We start from the raw sequence: 23204 nt of genomic DNA, 5'->3' as shown, positions 1-23204 counted from the left end.
TGACCCAGATACTCTAACCAATCATCATTATCAGGATTGCATTTGGACATATTTGAAAGTGCCCTACGGGTTTCCACAGAATAAGAAGCTAGGTGGGAAGATCTCGCAGCAGGAGGGATTTTCCCAGACTTCTGATACAAAGTAAAGCTCTGCATTAATTAGCTGGAGCTAAATTTGCTGTGTTCCCCACTGTGTGGGCTTGTGCAGTGTTTCCACAGCAGTCAGGAAGCAGAGAGACTGCCTTCACCCCTGCCAGTCACATAACTGGACTGACAGATGAACACAGACAGAAACCCTGGAGGCTCATTACCCAGGAGGCCTAAGCATCACTTTTCTTCTTCTCCTTTCCGCCTACCGCTGAGGTGACTCTCTGTGCCGCAGCACCACACTGAGCTGTGATGTAGTGAAGCGAGGTTTGAACTGAGTTTTGCTGAAGTTTGAAATTCACACTGAACTTATAAAATGAAATTGCAATTTCAGTTACTCACATTCAGTACATGTGTCTGCACTTGAGAAACCAGGTTACCCAGAGCTAACATTGAGAAAATATATATAGAACATGCATGATAAAGCTAGTTACTGTAACTATATTAGCAACGAGAGACGAGCACGAACTGTGACTGAATTTTAAGAATAGTCAAATGTTTAGTGGTGGAAACCGACTTATTTAGACTTTTAGAGGCTGCTTTGTGATCGTTTTAGTTTTAGTTGAACTCTGAATGGAATTACTCTCAGCCGCATTCATAGTTTTGTTTTTGGCTACAGTAGGCAGCTGTTTTCTGTGAAAAAGCTCTAAAAACCCAGTGTACTCTACCTGCTTAGCACCAAACATCAGCAACACAAAGTAAGAAACTAGCTGGTAATACACAGCAGAGCATTTGGTGGTGTATTTAGTATATATAGTTGAATATTTCACTCACATTTGCCAGGTAGGCAGAAACATCCAAATTAATGCAAATGTTGCTCTGTTTCTGCTGGATAAGTAAATAGGCAACTGTTTGTTCGCCATATCAAATTAAAACATGTTAATATGTTAGTGTTGTTTTCACAGCTTGCTTTTGCTGCCCCCAAGTGGCAAAAGAAACAGCTATTGCAGGTGTAAGTGCATGTACGGTAAACACTCACTGACAGCCGGTGGTTGCTAAAAGAACAGAAAATGCACTGATATATTGGAAAGGGATATCATTTAAGAATGACAATAAAATTAATTTATCTTGACAGCAATCTGTCTGCTAAGAGAAGGTCAATCTAGTCAGCTCCCACTGTTGAGCCAGATAAGACATTTCCAAAAGCTTAACTTGAAAGCAGAAAAAGAGAAAAAAAAATGGAGATGAAAACGAGAAACAGAAATAATAACCAAGACAGAGACAGAAATGATAACTGGTAAAAATGGATTCCTAACTGCCAAGGCTGAGAGGACTCGCAACATAGAGACATTCAGCTTGGCAGTGTAGAAACACCTTCACTGAAACTTGTTCATCTCGAGCCAACAGGATGGAAAAGAGAAAACAGGGAAGACAACCTTGTGAAGTAGGAGCTTCTGGTGACAGCGAAAAGGCTATTTGCATTAAATACCTTCGGCTGTGTTTATCTGTGAGACCTGCGGCCTTGTGTGATGGGACAAAGCTTCAGAATGACTGAGTGTGGCGAGTCCGAGTGAAGCACCTCTCTACCAACAAGGTCAAAGTCACTGACAGTGGGAGAAGTTATCATTTGTCAGTCAACAATCCCCAAGAGACCACAGAGGCCAACTCATGGTGTAGAGGGTATTGAGACACACTTGTAGCCACTCACACACATGCATTCACACAGACCCATCACGCCTATTATGGCAAGTAATTTATCAAAGTTGATTTAGTTTCATTTTGTTATTTTATCTCTGAGTGATAAGCTGAACATGCGGATTAGAAGTGAAAAACAGCACAAGGAGGAGAAATGATAAAAAAGCTATTAACTGTGTAGAAGTGGAAGTCAGTGCACTTACCCTCTGCTCCTGTGTGGCTACAAAAGTCTGAAAGCCGGGAGCCACGCCGAAGCCCAGCTCGTGAACGAATGGGGGCTCCACCTGGCTGTGGATCTGCACCCGCACACCTGCCTCGAAGGCTGTATCCTCTGGAAAGGAAGACAGATGGAAAGACCCAGTGAGATGATTTATTCAGTCAATAAACAGAAATGTGCAGAAAAAAACAACTTAAATGTCTTTGGCTTTTTGACTGGTTCAGGTAAAATGCTCAGAGAACAGAGTAGCTAGAAAAAAGACAAACATATGCTTCTTCAGAGAGTCAGAAACCAAATTTCTTGTTTGAAACATCCAGCAAATTTGGCTCTTTTGACTTAAAGCCATGAGGTTTTAGGATTCTTTACTACAACACAAACTCTTAAAGACGTGCGGTCCCATTTGTCTTGACATCAAACACAGGTAAGAGCAGAAGGCTTGGTGCTGACTCAATAAATGAAAGGACCTTTATCCTGCTATTCAGAGCACTCGTATGCACTAACACACACACACACACACACACACACATTCATGGGCAAGGATGAAGAGAGCCATAATATTTATGGGAAAAGAGAGAGGGGCCTTTGCAGAAATCGATAATGTTCTCTGTCCATGTCCTCACTTTCTCCCGGACATTCAATCAAGGCTTTCTCCGGCCAGACGATCAGCCAGACACCTCAAGGTGCTCTGCAACCAACAGACATCTGAGCCTTTCAGCATGGCCAGCCTCACAAATCCACACAAACACATAGCAGTATCACCCTACTATAATACACCCATCAATCAAGCATCTGCAGTGACTGATATGGTGACAGCTTGGATGCATTCACATTAAAGAACAGATGAAGGGATCAAACATGACTTTTTCTGAAAGAGTGCAGTAAGTGTGTGTGTGTGTGTGTGCGTGTGTAAAAGAGTATGAAAGAAACATTGGGTGTTTAAGAGAGATAATCAGTCTGTTTTTGTTTGTTTGTGTGTGTGTGTGTGTGTGTGTGTGTGTGTGTATCAGAATAGAGAAGCAAGTGCATTAAATGTGCACGCTGATGACAGACTGCTGACTGTGTTCATGTGTGAGCAGGGAGTTAAATCATCGTTCTGTCTTGAAAAATATAGTATCATGTCCCATGTAAAGAAGGTCTTTTACCAACAATTACTGGAATTGTTGGGTCTTTGTAAATTATAGTGTATTATTAGAGTGTGGTCTGTAAATTGTCTTGAGATTATGATTTGAGACTATCAATAAAATTGAATTGAATTGAATTGAATTACTTGTATGTGGCTGACAAATGTCCTTTATGTCTCATCCTTCTCTGTCCAGCTGTGAGACTTGTACTTTATGTGTTCGCTGTGCCATTAAGAAGCTATTAGATCCCTGTGTATTTAGGAGACAGTTTTTTTGAATTGGCATCATTTAATGTACACCAAGGAAAAGGCAAATGCAGCACAACATTTTTCCAAGGCAGTATACTGTATATGGGCAAAAGTATGTGGACGCCTGAACAATTCGCCCATATGTGAGTGCTGAACATATAACAATAAACATATATAACAGCCTCCACTCTTCTGGTTTTATTACCAGTTTTTGAGCTAAATTCAGGTCATAAACCAGTAGAAGGCTGCATTTACATCTGGGATTTTCCGTAGGGTTGTGCAGTGGTGTGGGAGTGTCACCTAAATGGCCCATTGTGTGACGTCAAATTTCTGTCAGAGCGTTTTTATGATCTTGACAATTCCTACCACACTTGAAGGCAGCTTCATTTTACGGAGTAAAAGAAGAGGCAGAGGGACTGTGCTTTGTGCTGGAGCTTGTTTCAGGAAACATCCGCTGTTACAGAAACTCCTGAGCAGTTTGGTGTTGGGTGTTTTGTTTTTTACCCTTCTTTTTGCAGCGATAAAGGCAGGGATGTTTACAATACGGGACTCTCACACCGCCTTAAAATGGACTGAAAGCCAGATCGCTGGTTCAGTATGAAATTGGGGTGTTTTTTCCAAAAGTTTATCTGTTTTTGGTTTTTTTTGCCACATGCCCTGCATTTTTTTGGCAGACTACCTGATCTAATCTGAACGTAGCTTAAACATGACAATTTGGTCCTACTTTAGCAACGCAGACTAAACCCGTCAAGTAGTTCAAACAAACATAAACTAGACAAAATTGGTTTTAATCAGATTGAATGACATGGCCATTTATTTATGGAATTTATGGAATTGAATGTAAATAGCTTGCCAGAGTGCATAAAACACGCCATCAAAATAGAGCTTTTTTTATCAAGTCAAAGCGCAGGGAAGGATTCCCTGGACCCCCTGACAGAGCTCCAGGCTAAGCCCCGAATGTCCTTAAATCCTAGAAATGCCCCTCCGTACACCTGACCTGAAAATAAAGACAGATGAGTTATGGGCATTTTAATGTTTATTCATTTTATCTGATACATATTATTCTTTATTCACTGGCCTCCTGTCATTTTGCACAAGTGGCCCCCGGCAATGCAAGTTGAGTATCTCTGGTCTACAATATATTTATATGAAACATCATTAAATCTTTTCTTAATGACAACCAAGGGTCGCGACCAAAACTGCCTCATTTGTCATTAAATGACTTCACTCGATCATTTGAGTAGAGTTTGTCCCATATTTTAGTTATTGTTAATGTGGCATGTAAAAGGAAAACACATGATATTAAACTATATGTCTTTATAATAGTTGTTGGACTAATGCTCCATTAGCAACGATAGCATTTTACATAATTAGCCACTATTGTCCAAAAAACAATCAGAAACACATAAAAGAGCCATACTGTTGCACTGGGTGACAAAATGCCTTCATTACAATGGACAGTAAACAGTGTAAACAACTGCATCCCTGAGCGGCCTGCACAGTGACGTCTGCACAACATGAAAATATAGGCACTAACTACACTGGCTGTTCATTGTGATAAAGGAATATGTCACCCAGTGTGGCTCTTTAGTGTGTTTTTAATGGTATTTGTACAACAATCGAGTTCTATAGCAAAGTGGAATAAGCTATCAGGCTGTGACTGCATATGCAATAACTTAGGAGCATATATTCATTGTAGGTCTAATTATCTTTTCAAGTTATGTGTTGATAATAATAATAATAAAAAAATAACAACTTTGTTATTTAACTAAACATGTTTGTGTATAGGCAGACATTTAATAAGATGCCATTTTCTGTAGTTACATTGTTGCTAAACATGTTTTGTTGGTAAACAATTAGTAGCACTAATATGGTGACTGTAACAAAAAAATATCTTCTAAAAAACTATTTATTCAGCTGTTGTGTGTTGAACATTTGTCAAACTAAGTGCCTGCTGTAACACAAACATCCATGATAATATATTGGATGGATATAGTATATATATTGGACTTGATGTAATATAATAAAGTACTGAGAACAGACTTAACATGAGTATTTTCTCAGTGTCAATATTTGATACATTTAAAAAGCTTTTTGCTTCCATCAATTCAGGTGACATTCAAGATGAGACATCCACAACGATAATGTGAAAATCAACCTTTAAACAATTTTTTGAAAATGTGATGTTGATGTTATTTATACTCAGAACAACATGACATAACACAGGAACAAGATTAGGCATCAAAAGACCAAACAACTGAGGTACAGCACAGGTCACAGGAGATTCCATGGTGATTTTTAACAAGGGGGTATTTCTGAAAACAAACTAGTTTGTACAATTTGTCTACCGCCCACGTTGGAAGGCAAAAATGTTAATAGCCGTTCTGCACGGCCACAATCAAAGGCGGGGTGAAAAGCTGTTATCGAGAGGGGCGAGAGACACGATAATGATTTACATATAGGGATATTAAAGAAAGCTTGAGAGAGAAGTTCAAATGTTGTTTGTTGGATTGTCGGTTACAGAAAAAGTAGGACACAGCACCCACATTTCTGACATCAGGAAAGTGTCGGTATTCTGTAGGAGGTTTCAGGCACTGTTCTACAATCCAACAAGCACTTCATTTGGCGCATTTTTAAGGCCGATATCGATACAAATATTTGGTGATTTAAAAACACGATATTCCGCTATATCGGCCGATATATTTAAAAAAAAAAAATCCCGAAACGCGTAACAAAACATAAACAGATTTCCCTAACATTAGTTATTTGTAGTTATTTATGATTCCTCACTAAAATAATATGATAATGCAGTTTAAAAATAAACTTGTTTGTTTTATTGTCACAACAGAATAGAGGAACATCAAAACACATATATTAAAGTTCTGATAAATAAAATGTATACTGTATGTTTTGTCCGTTTTTATTTTATTTTTTAAATATTCATTTATCAGCCATTATAAGACATGCACTGCTACTCATTTCCACCATGGCTGCTCATTATTTCATGTCGTATCATGCTGATGCTGCCAGTGTTGGTGGTGTCTCTCTCTTTGGGTCAACCACATTTCGGATTTGGTCTAATAATCCTTGAGTCCATTTCTGACTGTTCTCAGATCTATTATGGATAGGGCTTCATTCTTTGAAAATTAATTTATGCATTTTAGTAGGTTTTTTTGGGGGTCTGTTTTGGTCAGGACACATGAGACACTGGATATTTAAAAGAAATAAAGCCATGGGTGAAATTCCTACTAGGACTAGATGCTTTAAATGTCTTTTTTTGTCTGACATTAAGTAAAAAGAGATAATAGAACAATGGCCAAGAAAACACTGAATTACCAAAAAAAGAATCCTATTGGATGAGTGTTAGAAATTCAAAAAAATGCATAATACAGACGACAGATCATTATATCAAAAGTTCCTAAAAACTCCTCTCTGATGCAATATTATATCTTGTCTTTGATAGGTTTATGTTTTTGATGTTGTCTGTGACCTCCTAACCGAAAACAACTTTCTATCATTGTATGTAACAGAGAATAAAGATTTTTGAATCTTGTATTCTAATATTTACAGGAAATAACCTGCTCAGAAATTGCTTGTTTTATAAAAACATCCTGCAGTTTCCTGTGTTGTACAGTTAATTGTTATCCATTGAATATAATATAACATATCAATAAAATATGTTACTTAGTCAAGTTGTCAGTGTTCAGAGGATACACTGATCCTATCCTATAGATACAGTACATACTGTCTTGTAGACAATTATCTTTTCTTCAGAGTAAAAAATAGATTTATATTTTCACACTGTATGTCTATTTGCACACACAAAAATGAGAAAGTGTGTGTGTGTGTGTGTGTGTGTGTGTGTGTGTGTGTGTGTGTGTGTGTGTGTGTGTGTGTTAGAGATCAGAGCAAACCATATCAAAATATGACCAAGATGGTCAGGAAAAACACTGTTTGTTATTTCTGACCACTATTAGTTGTAGAGTCTGCTTCTCTACACTTTTAGTTTATACTTTGTCCTACTTTAAAGTAGTTTAGATATTGTCTTCAAACCTAGATATATGCACATTTTTATGTAAAATATTAACTAATCTCAGTTTAATTCACAAACTAAGTGCTGCAACAGAGAAACTGTTACATCATGCCAAGCTAAGATAATGTATGTGTATGTATGCTCTGTTTGCATAAAATATAATTATCATAACTTTGCTGTTGGGTGCAAATTTACTTTGTGCAGCCACAGAAACTAAACATGATTTACAACAAGACTGGAAATGTCCTCTGAACAGAAGCAAATGAGCACTACAGAGACCGCTTGTATCACTTGTGATACTGCAGTTGAACCAACAACCAACATTAGCATTAATTAAAGATTTCAGGATAAGGCTAAAAATTAAACACTAACCTCTTTCTGCCATTTGTTCACACCAATGTAAGCTATGTTTCCATCCACTTGTCAATCCAATTATTTGAAGTTCACTAAAAACATTCATGCAAATAAAGCCAGTGAAAGTGTGTTCAACAGCTTTAAAGCGAATAAAAACCTGTGCTTAACAGAGATGTTCACAAGTCTTTTTTTGGAAGTCCAAGTCAAGTCTCAAGTCTTTGAGGGGCAAGTTCAAGTCAAGTCTCTGGCCATCTGATCTGTTCCTAACACTGTATTGTTAAATCTTATGAATTCAAAGCATGTCCTGAAGCTACCATCCATACAGTACAGTATCAAAATCTGTTGTAGGATAACTTTATGGGGTATACTGCAATGCAATCTGAAGAAACACAAATGAAGAACTCTGTTTCAATTTCATAACTGTATTTTTCAACATTTTGATATCCGCACCATAATACACCAAATGTGAGAACTGATACTTTCCGTATTGCTATTTAACAATAGCCTGGCTCCGCCCTCCTACTTACTTCCGCTCAATTTTCATTTCCCTTCTGTACTCTGTCTGGGTTTACGGTATATTCTTAGGTTTTCTCCGGTCAAATATTTACCGGTCCAATCAGCGAACAGAGGGAGTGGCTGAGAACGATGACGTTGAGGACGTGCACTAGAAAGATGCGAGCGAAGCCATTCAGTCCGTTGTGGCAGCAACGCTGCCGAATATCCAGAAGTTAAAGACCAAGCAAGAACAATCTTTACTGAGTTGTGTTGGTGGCCATGATGTTGTGGCCCTCCTCCCCACGGGGTTCGAGAACAGTTTGATTTTCCAGCTCGCTCCGTTAGTGGTGAAGTAGTTGGCTAAAGCTATCGCTTTAAATGCTCAAATGTGACCCCACCTCCACCCCTCTTTAACAGAACTTAAAATACATGTGCATGTCCAATTATTTATGATAAATCTGAATATTATAATGAAATGGACACTTAATACAATACATTATTAACAGAAACAATGTACACAAATCTAAACTATTTTAATGTTTGCTGTGGGACAAAGTGAGACTAACCTCCAATCAAATGCCATGTATATTATGTTTATATAGTGGATCGATACAAATATCACAACACCTCAACAGGCCACAACTGGGCAAAATTAAATTATGCTTGTTAAGCACTATACCTAAAATAAATAACAAATATATACACTCTTTGTAGTGCAAATAACGTAAGTGGCCTGAAAATACTTGTGCGCTGGTGTGTGCGTCGAGCCGGCATGTGTGTGTGTGTGTGTGTGTGTGTGTGTGTGTGTGTGTGTGTGTGCGTGCGTGCGTGTGTGTATGTGTGTGTGTGTGTGTGTGGGGAGTAGGTGATAGAGCGAGGGAGAAGTGAGAGAGTGACGGCGATTAGCTTTGGAGCGAGTAGCGACTCTAGAGTCATATAGTGAGAGAAACAAAGTGTCTCCCCTGTTCTTTCTGACCACGGTGGAAAATCTGTAGCAGGAAAAGTTAACCCTCTCCTTGATTTCATAACGCTATACCTGTCTCTCTCTCGTTGACTGACTCGCTTGTGTTGTTCTTGTGTGTGTCCGACTATGCGTGCTTTCGAACACCCGCCCAACTCTACCTCTGATTGGCTTAACATGACATTTTACTCAACCTCAGCCAATCGTCAGCATGTATGCGCTTGCGTCGCGCACTGCCCACTAATCAAGGAACAGTAAAAAAAAGTCTTTGACTCTCGGCTCAGACTCAGAGATAGTTGGTCTGATGAAAAAAACAGCTTCAAATATAGTAACGCGCCGCATTTTTGGCAGTAACGGTAAAGGCGTTATTAAGATGGGGAAAAGTAATTATTTATAATTTATAAGCCGTTATTTATAACGCCGTTATTCCCATCACTGATGAGTCAGCAGCACCCCAGTCTCCCCCTAACTGTGCCCCTCCCTGTCCCAGTGAAGAAGGTGAGCAACATTGTGTTCAATGACATGCCAGTTAGCATCATTGCAGGGAGTCTGTCAGGATTTCTCTGTCTTTCATTAATAATTATAATAATAATTTTGTTAAGAGAATTTTCCAATTTGTCAAATTTTACAATAAAAATATATTGAGACTGGCCTTCAGCACATTTTTTATGGTTGCTTTTAAACTTGCATCAAATAGTGAACTGCATACTAGACTTGCATACATGTACAAATCACCAGCAGTAAATATTGTGCTAGTACTAGTACTGAACTACAAGAAGCAAGACAGTTGCAAGCTTTTAATTAGAGTTTGTAAAGCTTTTGATGGGACAGTTAGGTCCTAGAGATGTGGTGACAACAGCTGCGCAGAGGGGGCCCAATTTGATTTTTTGTCATGGGGCCCAAAATTCCTGGCGGCGCCCCTGCTTGCATGTAGCTGTCCGCTTACTGCCACAAAAGGCACAACTCCGGGAGGACTTGGTGTCGCCATTGTCAATGCATTTTGATATTGATATGAGTGCTCGCACATAGGCATAGCACATGCGTTACGTTGCACATTATGGCAAAGGGCAGGGGACATGCAGCTCGTCATATGTTTCTCCAACGTATATGCGCCAATAAAAGAAAATAGAAATACATTAATTAATTTAGATTTAAAAGGTAATAATTGCATGAAGACAGGTTGTTGACAAGTCTTGAAGCTCGAGTCCGAGTAAAGTCTTAAGTCTTTTGGGTCGAGTCGCAAGTCAAGTCTGAAGTCAGCTATTTGTGAGACTTAAGTGCGACTCGAGTCCGACTCAAGTGCACATCTGTGGTGCGTAATAACGTCACATGCTGTTTTTTCAAATGGTATATATCGGATAGATTTGAGGCATTTTAGGGTGTTTCTATTCATTTTCGCACTTAATCGCACAACATTAAAGCTAACATTTGCGAACAATGTTTTGCTAGATGGTTAATATTACACAAGTTGTAATAGTGCTTGCGTACTAGCTGATGGAGAAATATCAAGCAATAATAAGACAGAAACGACGCTATCAAAACATTGCTAATATGATGCAGATACAAATGCACGTTATGGCCTTTCTTAGATTTTTGCTATCTAAAATAGCCCTGTATATTTCACTTGTAATTTAAATTTAAAAAGTCTCTCGTCTCCTCATTCGTCCACTTATGTGTTGACACCTGCTATGTCTGCAAAGAAAGCAAAAATATGTGAACAAAATTAACTAAAACTTCTTCTTCATTTTATGACGGGTAGCAACCATAAAATTACCTAAAACGTAATCGCAATTCATTATTTATTCGGCAAATAACGTTTCCATCAGTGTTTATCGCATAAGCTGGTTACCGATTAAGAGAAAATCCGATGAGATCAAACGTTCAAACTTTAAGGTGATATGTAGGCATTTTTCATTTTCATTCAATGTGTGGATGGAAACATGGCTACTGCCTGGTGCACTAAAAGAAGGACAGATTGAAGTTTCCAAGAAGCAAAAGCAATAGTTTCACACACACACACACACACACACACACACACACACACACACACAGGCGATTGGACAGACATGAACATCACACTGACCAAAGACCTCAAAGGGAAGTGACACTTCCACTTCAATTCTACACTTGATTTAACCTGTTGAACAAATATTCTTCTGCTTCCATCAGATGCTTCTCAGAGTGCTTTTCACTAACGCTTTGATTTAATAACTGCAGACACAAAGAGTGTGGAGGCACGGCAAGATTTTAGCACTGCACTTACTTGCCTGTTTGCCACACAAAATGGGAGCCAAGATCTAAGATTATGGATGGCACATTGACAGAAAACAGGAAACAGACGGAGACTGCCAGACTGATTATGAAATACAAAGCAAAGTGAGCAAAGGGGAGACATTATAGAACTTGATGTAGCATGCCTCTTTCTAATTTCTCGTCTAAGACAGAAGATTAAACAGAATTCAATAAATCAACAATTCTTTGCATATCTCTCACATTCTCCATCACTTCATCAATGCTATAGAAATAGACATAGTGGGTGCACTGGTTGCTTGGAAACTCTGAAATGTCAGGTTTTGATCTAAAAAAAACTGTGATGTGTATGATTTAAAAAAAAAAAAGATGTTAGTCTCTGATATAAGAAGAAATGGAAGTTGAATGTCATCACGGTTTGACAGGCTGTTCTCTGCAGAGCAAACATTTTGTAATTCTGCTGCATAAGGAAAACATGTGGTGGGTGCTGAGTGTGTAAACAGACCTCTTTGATCAAGACTGCTTGACAAATCTCTGCCGCTGCAACTTTAGATTTCTTTTAAAAAAAAGGTTAATGTGTAGCAGAAGTTGAACATATTATTCAAACTCCCTACAATTCTAGGTGTTTCTGAAATTAGCAATCACAAAAACAAGAAGCTTGTTGACATATTTTCGCAGAGAAGCAGCAGGTATCTGTGGAACCAATCTCAATTGTCATCCATATAACAATAAAACTGAAGCTAAAAACTGAAATACAACTTGTGGGCAAACAATAGTATGATTTAGAGTCCTAATCACTCAGATTGATTTGTGTAATTATTTAAGGTCTACTTGAGAACGCCTTCTTTCTAGACAGCCACAGTATATGGATGGAAATAGCAGACAGACACATCCAATCCATTTATTATTCTTATCACTGAGTGGTTCAGTCAGCAACACAGTGAAGAGAAAACTAGGTATCCAGGCAACAGGCCATCTGTTTTCTCCCACCACTTAAACTTATATCAGTCTTCACCACATGAGACATATTTTTTTTTCATGTTTGTCCATCATGATGAAGTGACGAGGAGTATGATGGCTGCCCTGTAGCTCCCTGGACAGAGCAGTGTGGTAATAGAACCCAAGTGACCGACTGCTGGCCTCTGGATGACGGACAATAAGAAAAGCCACGGGAGGGGAGAAGGTGTGGGGATTGGATTGAAAAAGGAAGGTGATAGGGGAGGAGTCCCAATGTAGTGTGTGCCCATTATGTCTGCACAGCTTAGGGACCTGACTCAGCTCATCTGGGCTAATTAAACCACACAGGGATAAACAAGGGCACTGGAAACTGCAGCCTGCTGGGAGAGGGAGCTATGTATGCTGTCAGGGTGGTGGTTGGAGTACAGTCTGTTCAAACAGAAATAAAACCAAGAAGAGTTCAGGACAGGGGCTGAGGGACTTGCTGTCCATAGAAGAACATGAGGAGGATTGACAGGATGCTGACTTTTTGATGATGGATCTTCTTAAAGTTGAGCCTAGAGTAAATACGGTCCATCTGCTGGGCTGCTCGTAGCTTGGCTAGCTGCACTGGGAACTCCCCCGTCTGCCCTTCCACTGGTTCAGACGTGAGCCGGCCATTCAATGAGCTTCACTGTGGAATTACTAAGGCAGCAAGCATCCCTAAATCACTCAATCTGAGCCACTAACAAGATCTCTAATTCACACACATCAGTATGGGGTTAATATAAAGCTGCACTACTTTGTAATAAAGATTATTAACAAATGCGAAGCAAATGACTCTGCAGTAGAGACGGTTATTTATCAGCTCGAGCTCCGATTGTCAAGAATGGAAACAGGATACCCGGGTGGACAAGTTCATTTTCGGCCCTTTTCTGGCACGATGCTGTGACGCCCGTTGCCTCCGTCGGTAACTTCTGTCCCCTCGGGCACAAATTCCATCCGTTTCCACCCAGCAGCGCTTGAACATCAAAATAGTCAGCACAGAGTTTGAAAGAGAGACTAAATAAGTAACAATATAATATATAATAAAAAATAAAAAACACCTTACGGATGTCTGTGTGTGTGTGTGTGTGTGTGTGTGTGTGTGTGTGTGTGTGTGTGTGTGAGTTTGGCGGTGTCTGGGGTGAGCGTGGTGGAGCGAGTGAGAGAGTGACGTAATGCAGAGTGATTGGTCTGAGTGGAGTTTAAGTTTAAAAGTGAAGATATCAAGTGAATGTACAGCAAAGTTTGCAGTTTTGTGCAGTTATGAACGTGACACACCAGCAGAAGAAAAAAACAGACAAGCACACTGTTCTACAACTATTTTTATCAGGTTTAAAACCCCCCGCATATACATGCTTACTTGGGTGGAAAAAAGAGTATTAGACAAATAACACTAGAGTACTTTGTAATAACAATTGTTAATTATAACAATAACAATAAAATTTCATCTTGTATAATATTCTAAATATCTGTGGCATTAGATAAAAAACACTAATACAGTTCATCTAACACATTTTAAAACATTTCTGGAGCTTTATTTGATTTTGAATTTAATAGGAGTTTCTGTGTTCATATGGTTCCGTGGAGTGATTTCATCTGGGGGACATTGAATAATCTCAGTGTTAATTATGGCTAAAATAAATAATTATTGCCCAAAAGGCTCAGTGTGGGACACAACTGGGGAGATTAAGATACTTTATTCACTTTTAAGACTATGATGTCTATGTAATTTGATTTTCCTTCCCATTGCATAACAAAATACTAAAAATAGAGGAAAAGACAGATTGAAGGCAAAAAAGTGAGAGACCATTGTATTAAATAAGGTGCTGCAGCATGTCTTTTATGTAACATAATGTGACATAACATGATAAGCAAAAGTTCAAATCTCATTTATAACAACACAGTTTTTGTGGGAATGACAAAAGCAGGCTTGAGTACAAACATGCTAGCCTGGAGGTAAGCAAATGTTCAACAGAGGAAGGAATGACTTATGACTTATATGTCGATAACTCTAAAGTCTCCTGGCTCTGTTTGGGTCCACTCAACATACCGGATGCAATCCACCAACATTAAGTGCACAGGTAAAAGTCACTCAATGTAACAACAAATTAGTGGTGGAGGGATTACATAATTGAGAGAAATAATACAAGTAGAGAGGTAGCAAGAGATGTGGTATTCTTGACTTTATGAGCAGAAATTTTCTAAAAGTTGTATTCACTTTTGCTGCTTACCCTGGTTTTGTTTCTAATCTAACTTAAACCACATGTTGAAAATATGACCTCATGAGTTGCATTTGAAGGCAGCATAAGATAAGCAAAAAAGAGAAGAGCAAAGATGAGGAACCTTTAGACTGGCTCATTTGTGAGTTAAGGAAAAAGGCAGGGACATGTGAAGTTAATGTTTTAACTCTGATCTGTTCCAAGTAAGCAGAACAGGTGAGCAAGGTGGTCATGCCTACCTGTGTCCCCCCACACCGGCAGGTACTCATCCTGCTGGATGTCCAACATGATCTCCAGACCGTTTCCCGCCCCTCCCTTCATGGTGGTGCGGAGCGTCTTCCCCTCCTCTGCAGCGTTAAACATGTAGCACTTCCCATACCTGGTGAACACCTGAGAGGAAACGCAGAGAGAGAGAGAGGACTGATGTGATGACTCAGTAACTCTTATACACAGACACACTGCAAAGATAACATTGCAGAAGATACACTTGCTAAATTATACATTGTGGAGCCAATTTACTACCCTTAGCCAAGCACAATTTAGAATCAAATTCACTTGCATGATGATAAGCTACAATATGTGTTTTCGCATTATGAGGTTTAAAGAGTTTTATGTGACAATTCCAATCTAAATAACACTCCAACAGCCAAACATTATCCATCTGTTTCCTCTTTTTGTATTTATCCCTTTTAGCTTGGCAGTTTTCACTCCATTTGCACTCTTTGGATTTATAAGCTTATGACATTGTCACTGCAAGTCTAAGCTAGGCATGGCATATACTGATATATTTTTTCAGGCTACTTAAAAAGGCCATTATTTTGAATGTGAATATATAGAATATCACAACTGTCTGTATATAAATAGATAGATAGATGAGAGTGTAAGTGTTACAAGGTTGTAAGGCAACAAATTATTTAAACAAATTTTAAAAAAGACCACAAAAAAAGCACATTTGAATAGATTTTGTCCCCCTTCTTGTTTTTGTTTTTCTTATTTCCTTTTGGGATCAATATGATTTGATTTTTTTGCTGCAACAGCATCCATCATGCTTTGGGTGAATGGGCTTTGGGTAAACTAAGTGTCATGTTGTCAAGCAGTGTAACCATGGATGTTCAAATATTAATGTAAAATGTCCAAATTTCATGACTAAGAAAATCTACGGCAAAATCTACCGTTACAACGAATCCCCCCCTTTTTTAAGACAATTTCTAAGCAGATTTATGGACATTCACCCACAGTGGACAGTGAGTGCTTATATCACTAATAAGAGTAAGTTACACTCATTGCTGTAGTATGTGTATGATGTCTGTGCACTCTGTGGTTTTAATGAGGTATGACTCAAAAAAGTAGGGATGCAAATTTGCATCATTTTAGGTCAAAGGGTTGAAGTAACTTATGTGTGATCACAAGGCTACATGTGTTATTGGGAAGTGTGTATCTGTGAAGGACAGCTCTGGCCATGCAGTCTGCCAGAGAAGCACTGTCTTTCATTTTCACATTATCTACCTTTCTTTTTGAAGGAGCCTTCAGTTTTTTAAATTGCGCCCAGCTCTTATGAGTAAAGCCAAGCAACTGTAGCCCACAGAAGCAAGCAGCAATAAAAAAAAAAAAAAAGACAATTTCACATGTAATCGCTTAAAAGCATAAAGCACCCTGCCATTACCAGCCCCTACTTCAACAGGGCTTCAGCAAATACAACAGAAACTCCTCCTTCTCCATGTGTGTGTGTGTGTGTGTGTGTGTGTGTGTGTGTGTGTGTGTGTGTGTGTGTGTGTGTAAATAAGACAATGATACACTCCTATTAGAGATATTGTATGTGGCAAATGATTTCTTCATTCACTCTCTCTCTGGACCACCAGCACATCACCAAGAGCCACCAAATGGTTGTGAGGCATTTATGAATAATACATTAAGTGAATTACAACCTGCAGCTTATCTAAGAAGTATTAGCAAACGTGTGTGTATATATATTATATATATATATATATATATATATATATATATATATATGACTGTAGTTGTGAGGTCTCCACTCATGAATAGTGATCACCATGACAACCATCCACTTCAATCACAGCAATGTCTGATTGAGAGGAAGTGGCTTATGGGAAGAATTTAATAGACCAAGAGCACAGATGCCCTCAGGACCTGTCAGCAAAATTTAAATTTAAACATCAATGCGGTGTACTCATATGACTTACAGACTCCAGTCTATGACATACTGTATGTCCTGACTGTACAGTATGATCACTGTCTCATAGTGTTCTCTAGTAGAGGATGTGTTTTACAATGGTTGTGAAGCAGTGTTGTAATTTAATTTGATCTTACTTTACTATACTTAACTTACACTTTGACCCGGTATTAACATGCAGTCGGTATCAGAATAATTTATCTGAATGAGGAAAAGTGCGTGTTGATGCAAATATGCAAATGTAATGTATGCAGAAAGCGTTGCAATTGGACTATGATTGGATTGGCCAGACCTGACATCTAAAAAGAAATGTGCCAACAAGTTGGCAGGCCCCCTAACTCAGCCTCATCCTGCTATCTGAAGCTGTCCAACAAAAACCTGCAGACGAGCTCTTCTGCAAAGAAACAAAAAGGAGAGCCCATACAGCAGCATTGTTTCTCCAAGCTGCTTACAGTATAAGTAACGTTAGCCAAGTTGGCAAGGCTACCGAAAAGTAGTTCACTGGCCATCTCCATCTATCATGGGCCCCTTGACTTGCACATTGCTTCAATGTTTTTAAAAAGGTCAACCAGCTCCACCCGCCCAGTTTGCATATCAAGATAAGATCACAATTCGGGCAGAACTTAATATCAGTTGGAATGCAAAGGCATGTGATCACATGTCATTATCCACATAACATCCAGATGCAGTCAGTGGCTTTCCTCCATTTTCCAGAATGACTTTCAAAAACCTGCAAAGAATAATGGAGCAGAAGTCCATTAAATAGAAAAGAAATATAAATGCCAGCCATGTCATGTCAGCCATGGTCTGTTATTCAAGAATAATTAAATGCAATTCATTCACAATAACGACGAATACTAAAACGTTGCCTGAGCTCATTTGTCTGGGTCTTATATTTCCATGCCACAACCACATTCCTGACAGTGTCCTGGCTGTGCGTCTTCTCTTTCATTGTTGTGTGGCAGGTGCACTGCACATGCACGAATTGTTGCACTGAATTTTAGAGCAAATAAAACCAACTATAAGAGGCACTTGGAGAGTGCAGACCTCCGCCAAGGCCATGCCCTATCTCGCAATGTTAACAAAAGTGAAAAATAATTTGTGTATCCTCTCCGTGATTTTGATTTGCCCTGTAATGTAATGGGTACTTCCTTGGCCCAGTAGCTAGTAGTTTTGCCATAATAGTGCTGCCAAACAAACAAGCTGAACCAAAAACATAACCTCCTTGGCTAAAGTAATAAAGTAAACCCTTTAAGTAATGTATTTTTAAATACAGTGTGTATTCAGAATACCACCAATTTAAACTATAACTGTGACGGAATACAGTTACTAATATTTTGTATTTTAAATACATAAATACATAAGTTACTTGTATTTCCTTACTCCGCAACCCTGGTAACCAACGGACGCTCACCTGGTGTAAACATGGGAATATTTCCCCTTCCATCCCACATGATTTTAGGACAGGGGTAGACTTACTCTTTTATGTAGACGGAGAGAGAAATATTGAGTATGGAAGGCTACTGTTAGTGGAAGTTATTGTTAATCTCTGCTTCTCCTGCACAAAATGTTCTCCCTTGATTGTTCAGAATTGGTTAAAAAATTGGAGCCAAGAAAAAAACATTTCTTCAATTCTGAGGGACTGAAATAAAAAAAATGTATTTACCATGGATGTTATATATATTGCTGCAAAAGACAAGACAATGGAAGGGAAAGTGCACTGCCAATAGTTGTTTTCTTCAGCGCAAGAGTATTTTAAGATGGATTTTTCATTTCATGCTCCTCCTCCTTTATTGACACTGGCCTTCTCATGGGTGGTATACTGACATGATTGATCGACTATCTAATGCCATACTGCCACAGAGGCGGTGCTGATCGGAAGAATATGAAGTACCACATTACAAGTTAATTCACCTCTGCAAAACAGAGGCGCTCCCGACAGATATGTAACTGCACAAAATAAATGGCGCACTGGGAGCTGCCAGAGCGTAGTGAGGGGGACAGCGGATAAATATTCATGACACCATCACTCCTCATTTGCAGGTACAATATGTGGCTGTTTTTTTTCTTCTTCACATAGGCTCCAGAATGAAAACATTTTCTCATGATGTCTCAGATGAACTTTTTTTTTTTGCATTTATGCAGCTTTCTGAAAGCAGCTCGATAGATCAAAGTGTTCCATTTAACCCTTGCTGGCTAACTGCTTTAAAACTGTAGCATTAAACGTTATTCTTTTTGTGTGTGACAAAAGCACAGATTGGACTTAATATTCCTACACTTTTTTTCTTTTCTAAGCCAAGTTCCCAAGTGTCTACTGTCCACATCTCTCTCACCCCTGCCTTTCTTATATAGGGAAAAATTGCTTTCGGGGGGGCGCTGTTCTCTCCTCTTTCACACCTTTTCTCAAGACTGATGATGTTTGACAGACAGGACCAGGGCCAGGTCAACATCCCATTAGACCTCAGCCAGACACGACTCCTCCTTAGCCACTAGATGACAAAGACACTAACACAACCTTGACAGTGGGGTTCTGTTATTTTGCAAATCCTCACCCGCCTGACCCTGTCTCTGCCCCCCTTCTCTTTTCACTTCCCTCCTGATATGTCGCCCCAGGTAGAGCTGTCAGATGGGAGAAGGTAATGAGTTCTCAGACCTGTCCAGAAATGCAGAATAGCTCAGGAAACTCTACTCTGCCTGAAAAATGTATAATGGTGAAAAGACTTACAGTATCAATTCTCATTTTACAAGTAGATTGCAGTGGTGAAAAGGTGAATAGATATCACTGATGTCACTGTCTGTGGTAGTCAGTTTGTCCCAGTTATATCTGTCAATAGAGTAAAACAATGCCTGTAACAGGCCATAATAACCTGCGCCAGTGAGCCAATACAGATTTCAATTTGGTGTCCATATAACTTCCTCTAATATAATGTTTAACCTCTGCTTCCTTTTTAAAAATAGTTAACAAATTACAGAACACAAAAGAGCAAAGAAACCCCATTTCCTAACCCCTCCAATTTAAACCCAATTGAGAAAAATGTAATGCTGGATCCCTCTATGATACCAAGTCTCTAGAGTTCATTTAGGTGTTTTTGGTGACAGTCCCATTTTCAGTGCAAGACTTTTGAGTCTAAGGGCCCTATTTTAACGATCTCAAACGCAAGTATCAAACGCCAAACGCAAGTAGCTTTGTGGGCGGATCTTGGGTGCTGTTGCTATTATACCGGCGGGATAAATGACGCTTGCGCCCGACGCAAATCTAAAATGGGTTGGTTTGAAGTAGCTACATTACTCATAGGTGTGGTTGGGCGTAACATGCAATAAACCAATCAGAGCGTTATCTCACATTCCCTTTAAAAGCAGGCGCGCTTGTTCCATGGCGGATTGCTATTATAATGGCGGATTTGCTAGGCGCACACTCTTAATACATCCATGGGCGCACGCCAGGAGCGGTTCGCAACCGAGGAGACCGACATTTGCTATTGATTTTTCTTTTGACAAAATGTAAATAAAGAAATCAAAAACATACTTTCCGATGTTTTAGGCTCACTCTCACTGAATCACGAGGTTATGAATGCATGGTGATATTTTTGCAATGTAGTCTAATATTAGACCAAGATTACCTCACTATAGACGATGCAGGTCTTCTGTCTCTCCTCTCCCGTGCTGCTGCTGGGGCATTTGGGTTAAGTGGCATGGGCACATGCAGTTCAACATCACATCTCCTTAAGTCCTCTAATATTTCCTCATTTATGTCATCAACACATCCATGATTCATGGAAATGTTGTGTAAAACAAGGTCATATTTCTATGTCCTTGTATTTATGTATGGTTTGCAAAAATGGGAACTGCTGGGTCCGTGAGATGAGAGAAGCAAAGTGTATGCGCGGTGTGCATACTCCACATTACAGCCAAGCATTAGAGCCTGGATCGGGCCGGATTTTTTCATCCGAACCCGGCCCGAGCCCGACAGAGCCGTGACCGAACCCGGCCCGAGCCCGACAGGCATTATGAGAGGCATTTATATATTTAGTTTTTTTTTCTCATACTAATGACATGTACATTTGTTTGTGTGGAAACCCGCTTTTATTAAGCAACTGGAAGGCATTCGGAAATGTCAACAGATGAGTGCATCAGCGCACACGGGGGAACAAGCGTACATTAATAAGCTGTTTAATTTAAAATGTTCAATGTTTTATGTTTATGTTAATGTTTGTGTTAACCTTTCCTGATTGTTTAGATTCCGACCGTGATCAGAAAACCAGGGGAGACTCATTACCTCCAGGGCAGAAACGGGATTTTAACCCCAACGTTATTCATTTTATAACGTCGGGGTTAAAATCCCGTTTCTGGTGAGCAGATGAATGAACTTAGCTTTCAGTCTGGGGTTTATATTCTAAATATCTGTCCGAACCCGGCCCGGCCCGTTGGGACCCGTCGGGCTTGGGTCGGGTATCCATGCCTTACCAAGCATGCGCCCTTAAAATAGCATCTGAATAACGCGCCACTGACTTTAGACTAGGTTTTTCCTGGTCTGTGGTGGAACTGTTTCTGAAACTGCAAAATAGCACTAGGGAACGTTTGCACTGGAACACGCCTCCTCTTTTTGCTGAACCGCCCCCGGGAGTGCAAGTTCATTCCCTAATTTACCGACGTGAGTCTGTGGAGGGAAAAGTCCGCTGTGCGTCTGGTGAAAATTGGAATGATACATGCGTCGGTGTACAAAGTCAATTGCGGTGGGTGCAAGATAGGGCCCTGATTCTTAAATGCCAAGGAGGGGGCACCGTCACCCTCAAAAAAGGACAAAACAAATCATATTTGAGCTTTAAAATTATTATTATTTAATTTTTTTTAAAGAATATTTTTACTTTTACTTTTCCGCCCTTATTTGATAGGACAGCTAGGTGAGAAAGGGGAGAGAGAGGGGGAAGACACGCAGGAAATCGTCACAGGTCAGATTTGAACCCTGAACCCCTGCGTCGAGGTATAAACCTCTCAGTATATGTGCGCCTGCCCTACCCACTGAGCAACCCGGCCACAAAATCATTATTTTTTGTTAAACTGGCTAATCAAAGGCCTAATCTATACTCCCATCTAACTTTTTCCATAAATACCCTGGGCACTTAACAATTCCATATAAATTACATACATGGGTCAAATACGTGGCATGTCAATTATGGTGTCCAAAGCATATTCATAATGCAAAAGATAAATATTAATTTTAAAAAACTACATTATATTACTCAACTCTCCCCTCTTTACTCACTTTAATAGGTATTTATTGCAAAAAAATAAAATTCAAAGAGCTATTGAGCTCAGAAGTACCAAACTGTCCCTCCTGGGTAACGTCCGGGCTTAAAATCTAAGTATAAAAATGTGACAAAAATGTCAAAAATAATAATAAGAGCATTAATTATCTACTTTGGCATAATTGTGTCGATGTTTGCAGTGATACCTACAAATATAGTAACAATCCTACCCTTATTTAAAATGTTACTCAAGAAATACTTTTGTCCTTACTTTTGGATTTCCCTAATGTCCTTCCTGGGTAACAGACCTTAAAATCCATAAATTACCCATAATGCAATTGCATAGTCATGAAATATGATATTACATCATAAAGAAGATTTTAGAGGACCCCAAAACATCTGGAGAGTTTAGTAATTCTCTCTTAAAAAAATTTTTATTTTGCTTTTTCGGTCACTGTTGAACTATGTCCAAAAATCATGTGTCTTTCTGGATAACGCTAATAAAACATATTTGATGTTTTGATATTTAAAAAAATGCCTATTTCATGTGAAATATGGCATTAATGTTTTAAAGGCTAAGATATATTTTAGCTGAGTATGCCATGTTTGACAGAGTTTTGGTGGGAAAATCATGTTTTTGTCCTTCCTGGATAACAGTTTGTCCTTCCTGGATAACGAAGATCCTCTGTTATCCAGATTGGACATGTTAATGAAAATAGTTTTTTTATTAGTATTTATCACGTTTCAAGCATTGTGTTGATAATGTTAGATTATATTAATAAAATAATATGTATTTCTTTAATCTTTTATGGCATTTTTGCATTATGTCATTCCTGGCTAACGGGATGTCATCCCGAGTAACAATGACACAGTCAAGTGTTTAAACTCAGATTTTCATGGTATATTACACAATCATGTTTTCCTCAATTGAGTATACAATAATAACCTGATAACCTTTACTGTAAAGCATTTTAAGACTTCTTTCATCCTTTTTCTGTTTTTGGCATGGAATATTATGTGACCAAAATCAAACGATGAGCCCATTTAATTATAAATACCCAAATATATCATATTAATTGTGTTAAAAACTTAGTTTTTTTGAACAGT

The 23204-nt window shown here is 39.0% G+C and overlaps 1 protein-coding gene across 3 annotated transcripts in view; it reads right to left on the bottom strand.

Moving 5' to 3' along the window:
• The window catches only part of asic2 (acid-sensing (proton-gated) ion channel 2), a 412784-nt gene that overhangs the window by 24085 nt on the left and 365495 nt on the right, over window positions 1-23204 (bottom strand). For all 3 annotated transcript variants that reach the window (XM_031318779.2, XM_031318780.2, XM_031318778.2), the window contains 2 exons: window positions 14900-15050; window positions 1985-2112 (listed from right to left, as the gene is read on the bottom strand). In XM_031318779.2, the coding sequence (XP_031174639.1) occupies window positions 1985-2112; window positions 14900-15050 (279 nt within the window). The remainder of the gene's footprint in view (window positions 1-1984; window positions 2113-14899; window positions 15051-23204) is intronic.

Source organism: Sander lucioperca, chromosome 21 (genome assembly GCF_008315115.2).
Source record: "Sander lucioperca isolate FBNREF2018 chromosome 21, SLUC_FBN_1.2, whole genome shotgun sequence".
Taxonomy (NCBI): domain Eukaryota; kingdom Metazoa; phylum Chordata; class Actinopteri; order Perciformes; family Percidae; genus Sander; species Sander lucioperca.
The sequence above is the reverse complement of the archived record's forward strand: the minus strand, read 5'-3'. Positions and strand labels throughout refer to the sequence as shown.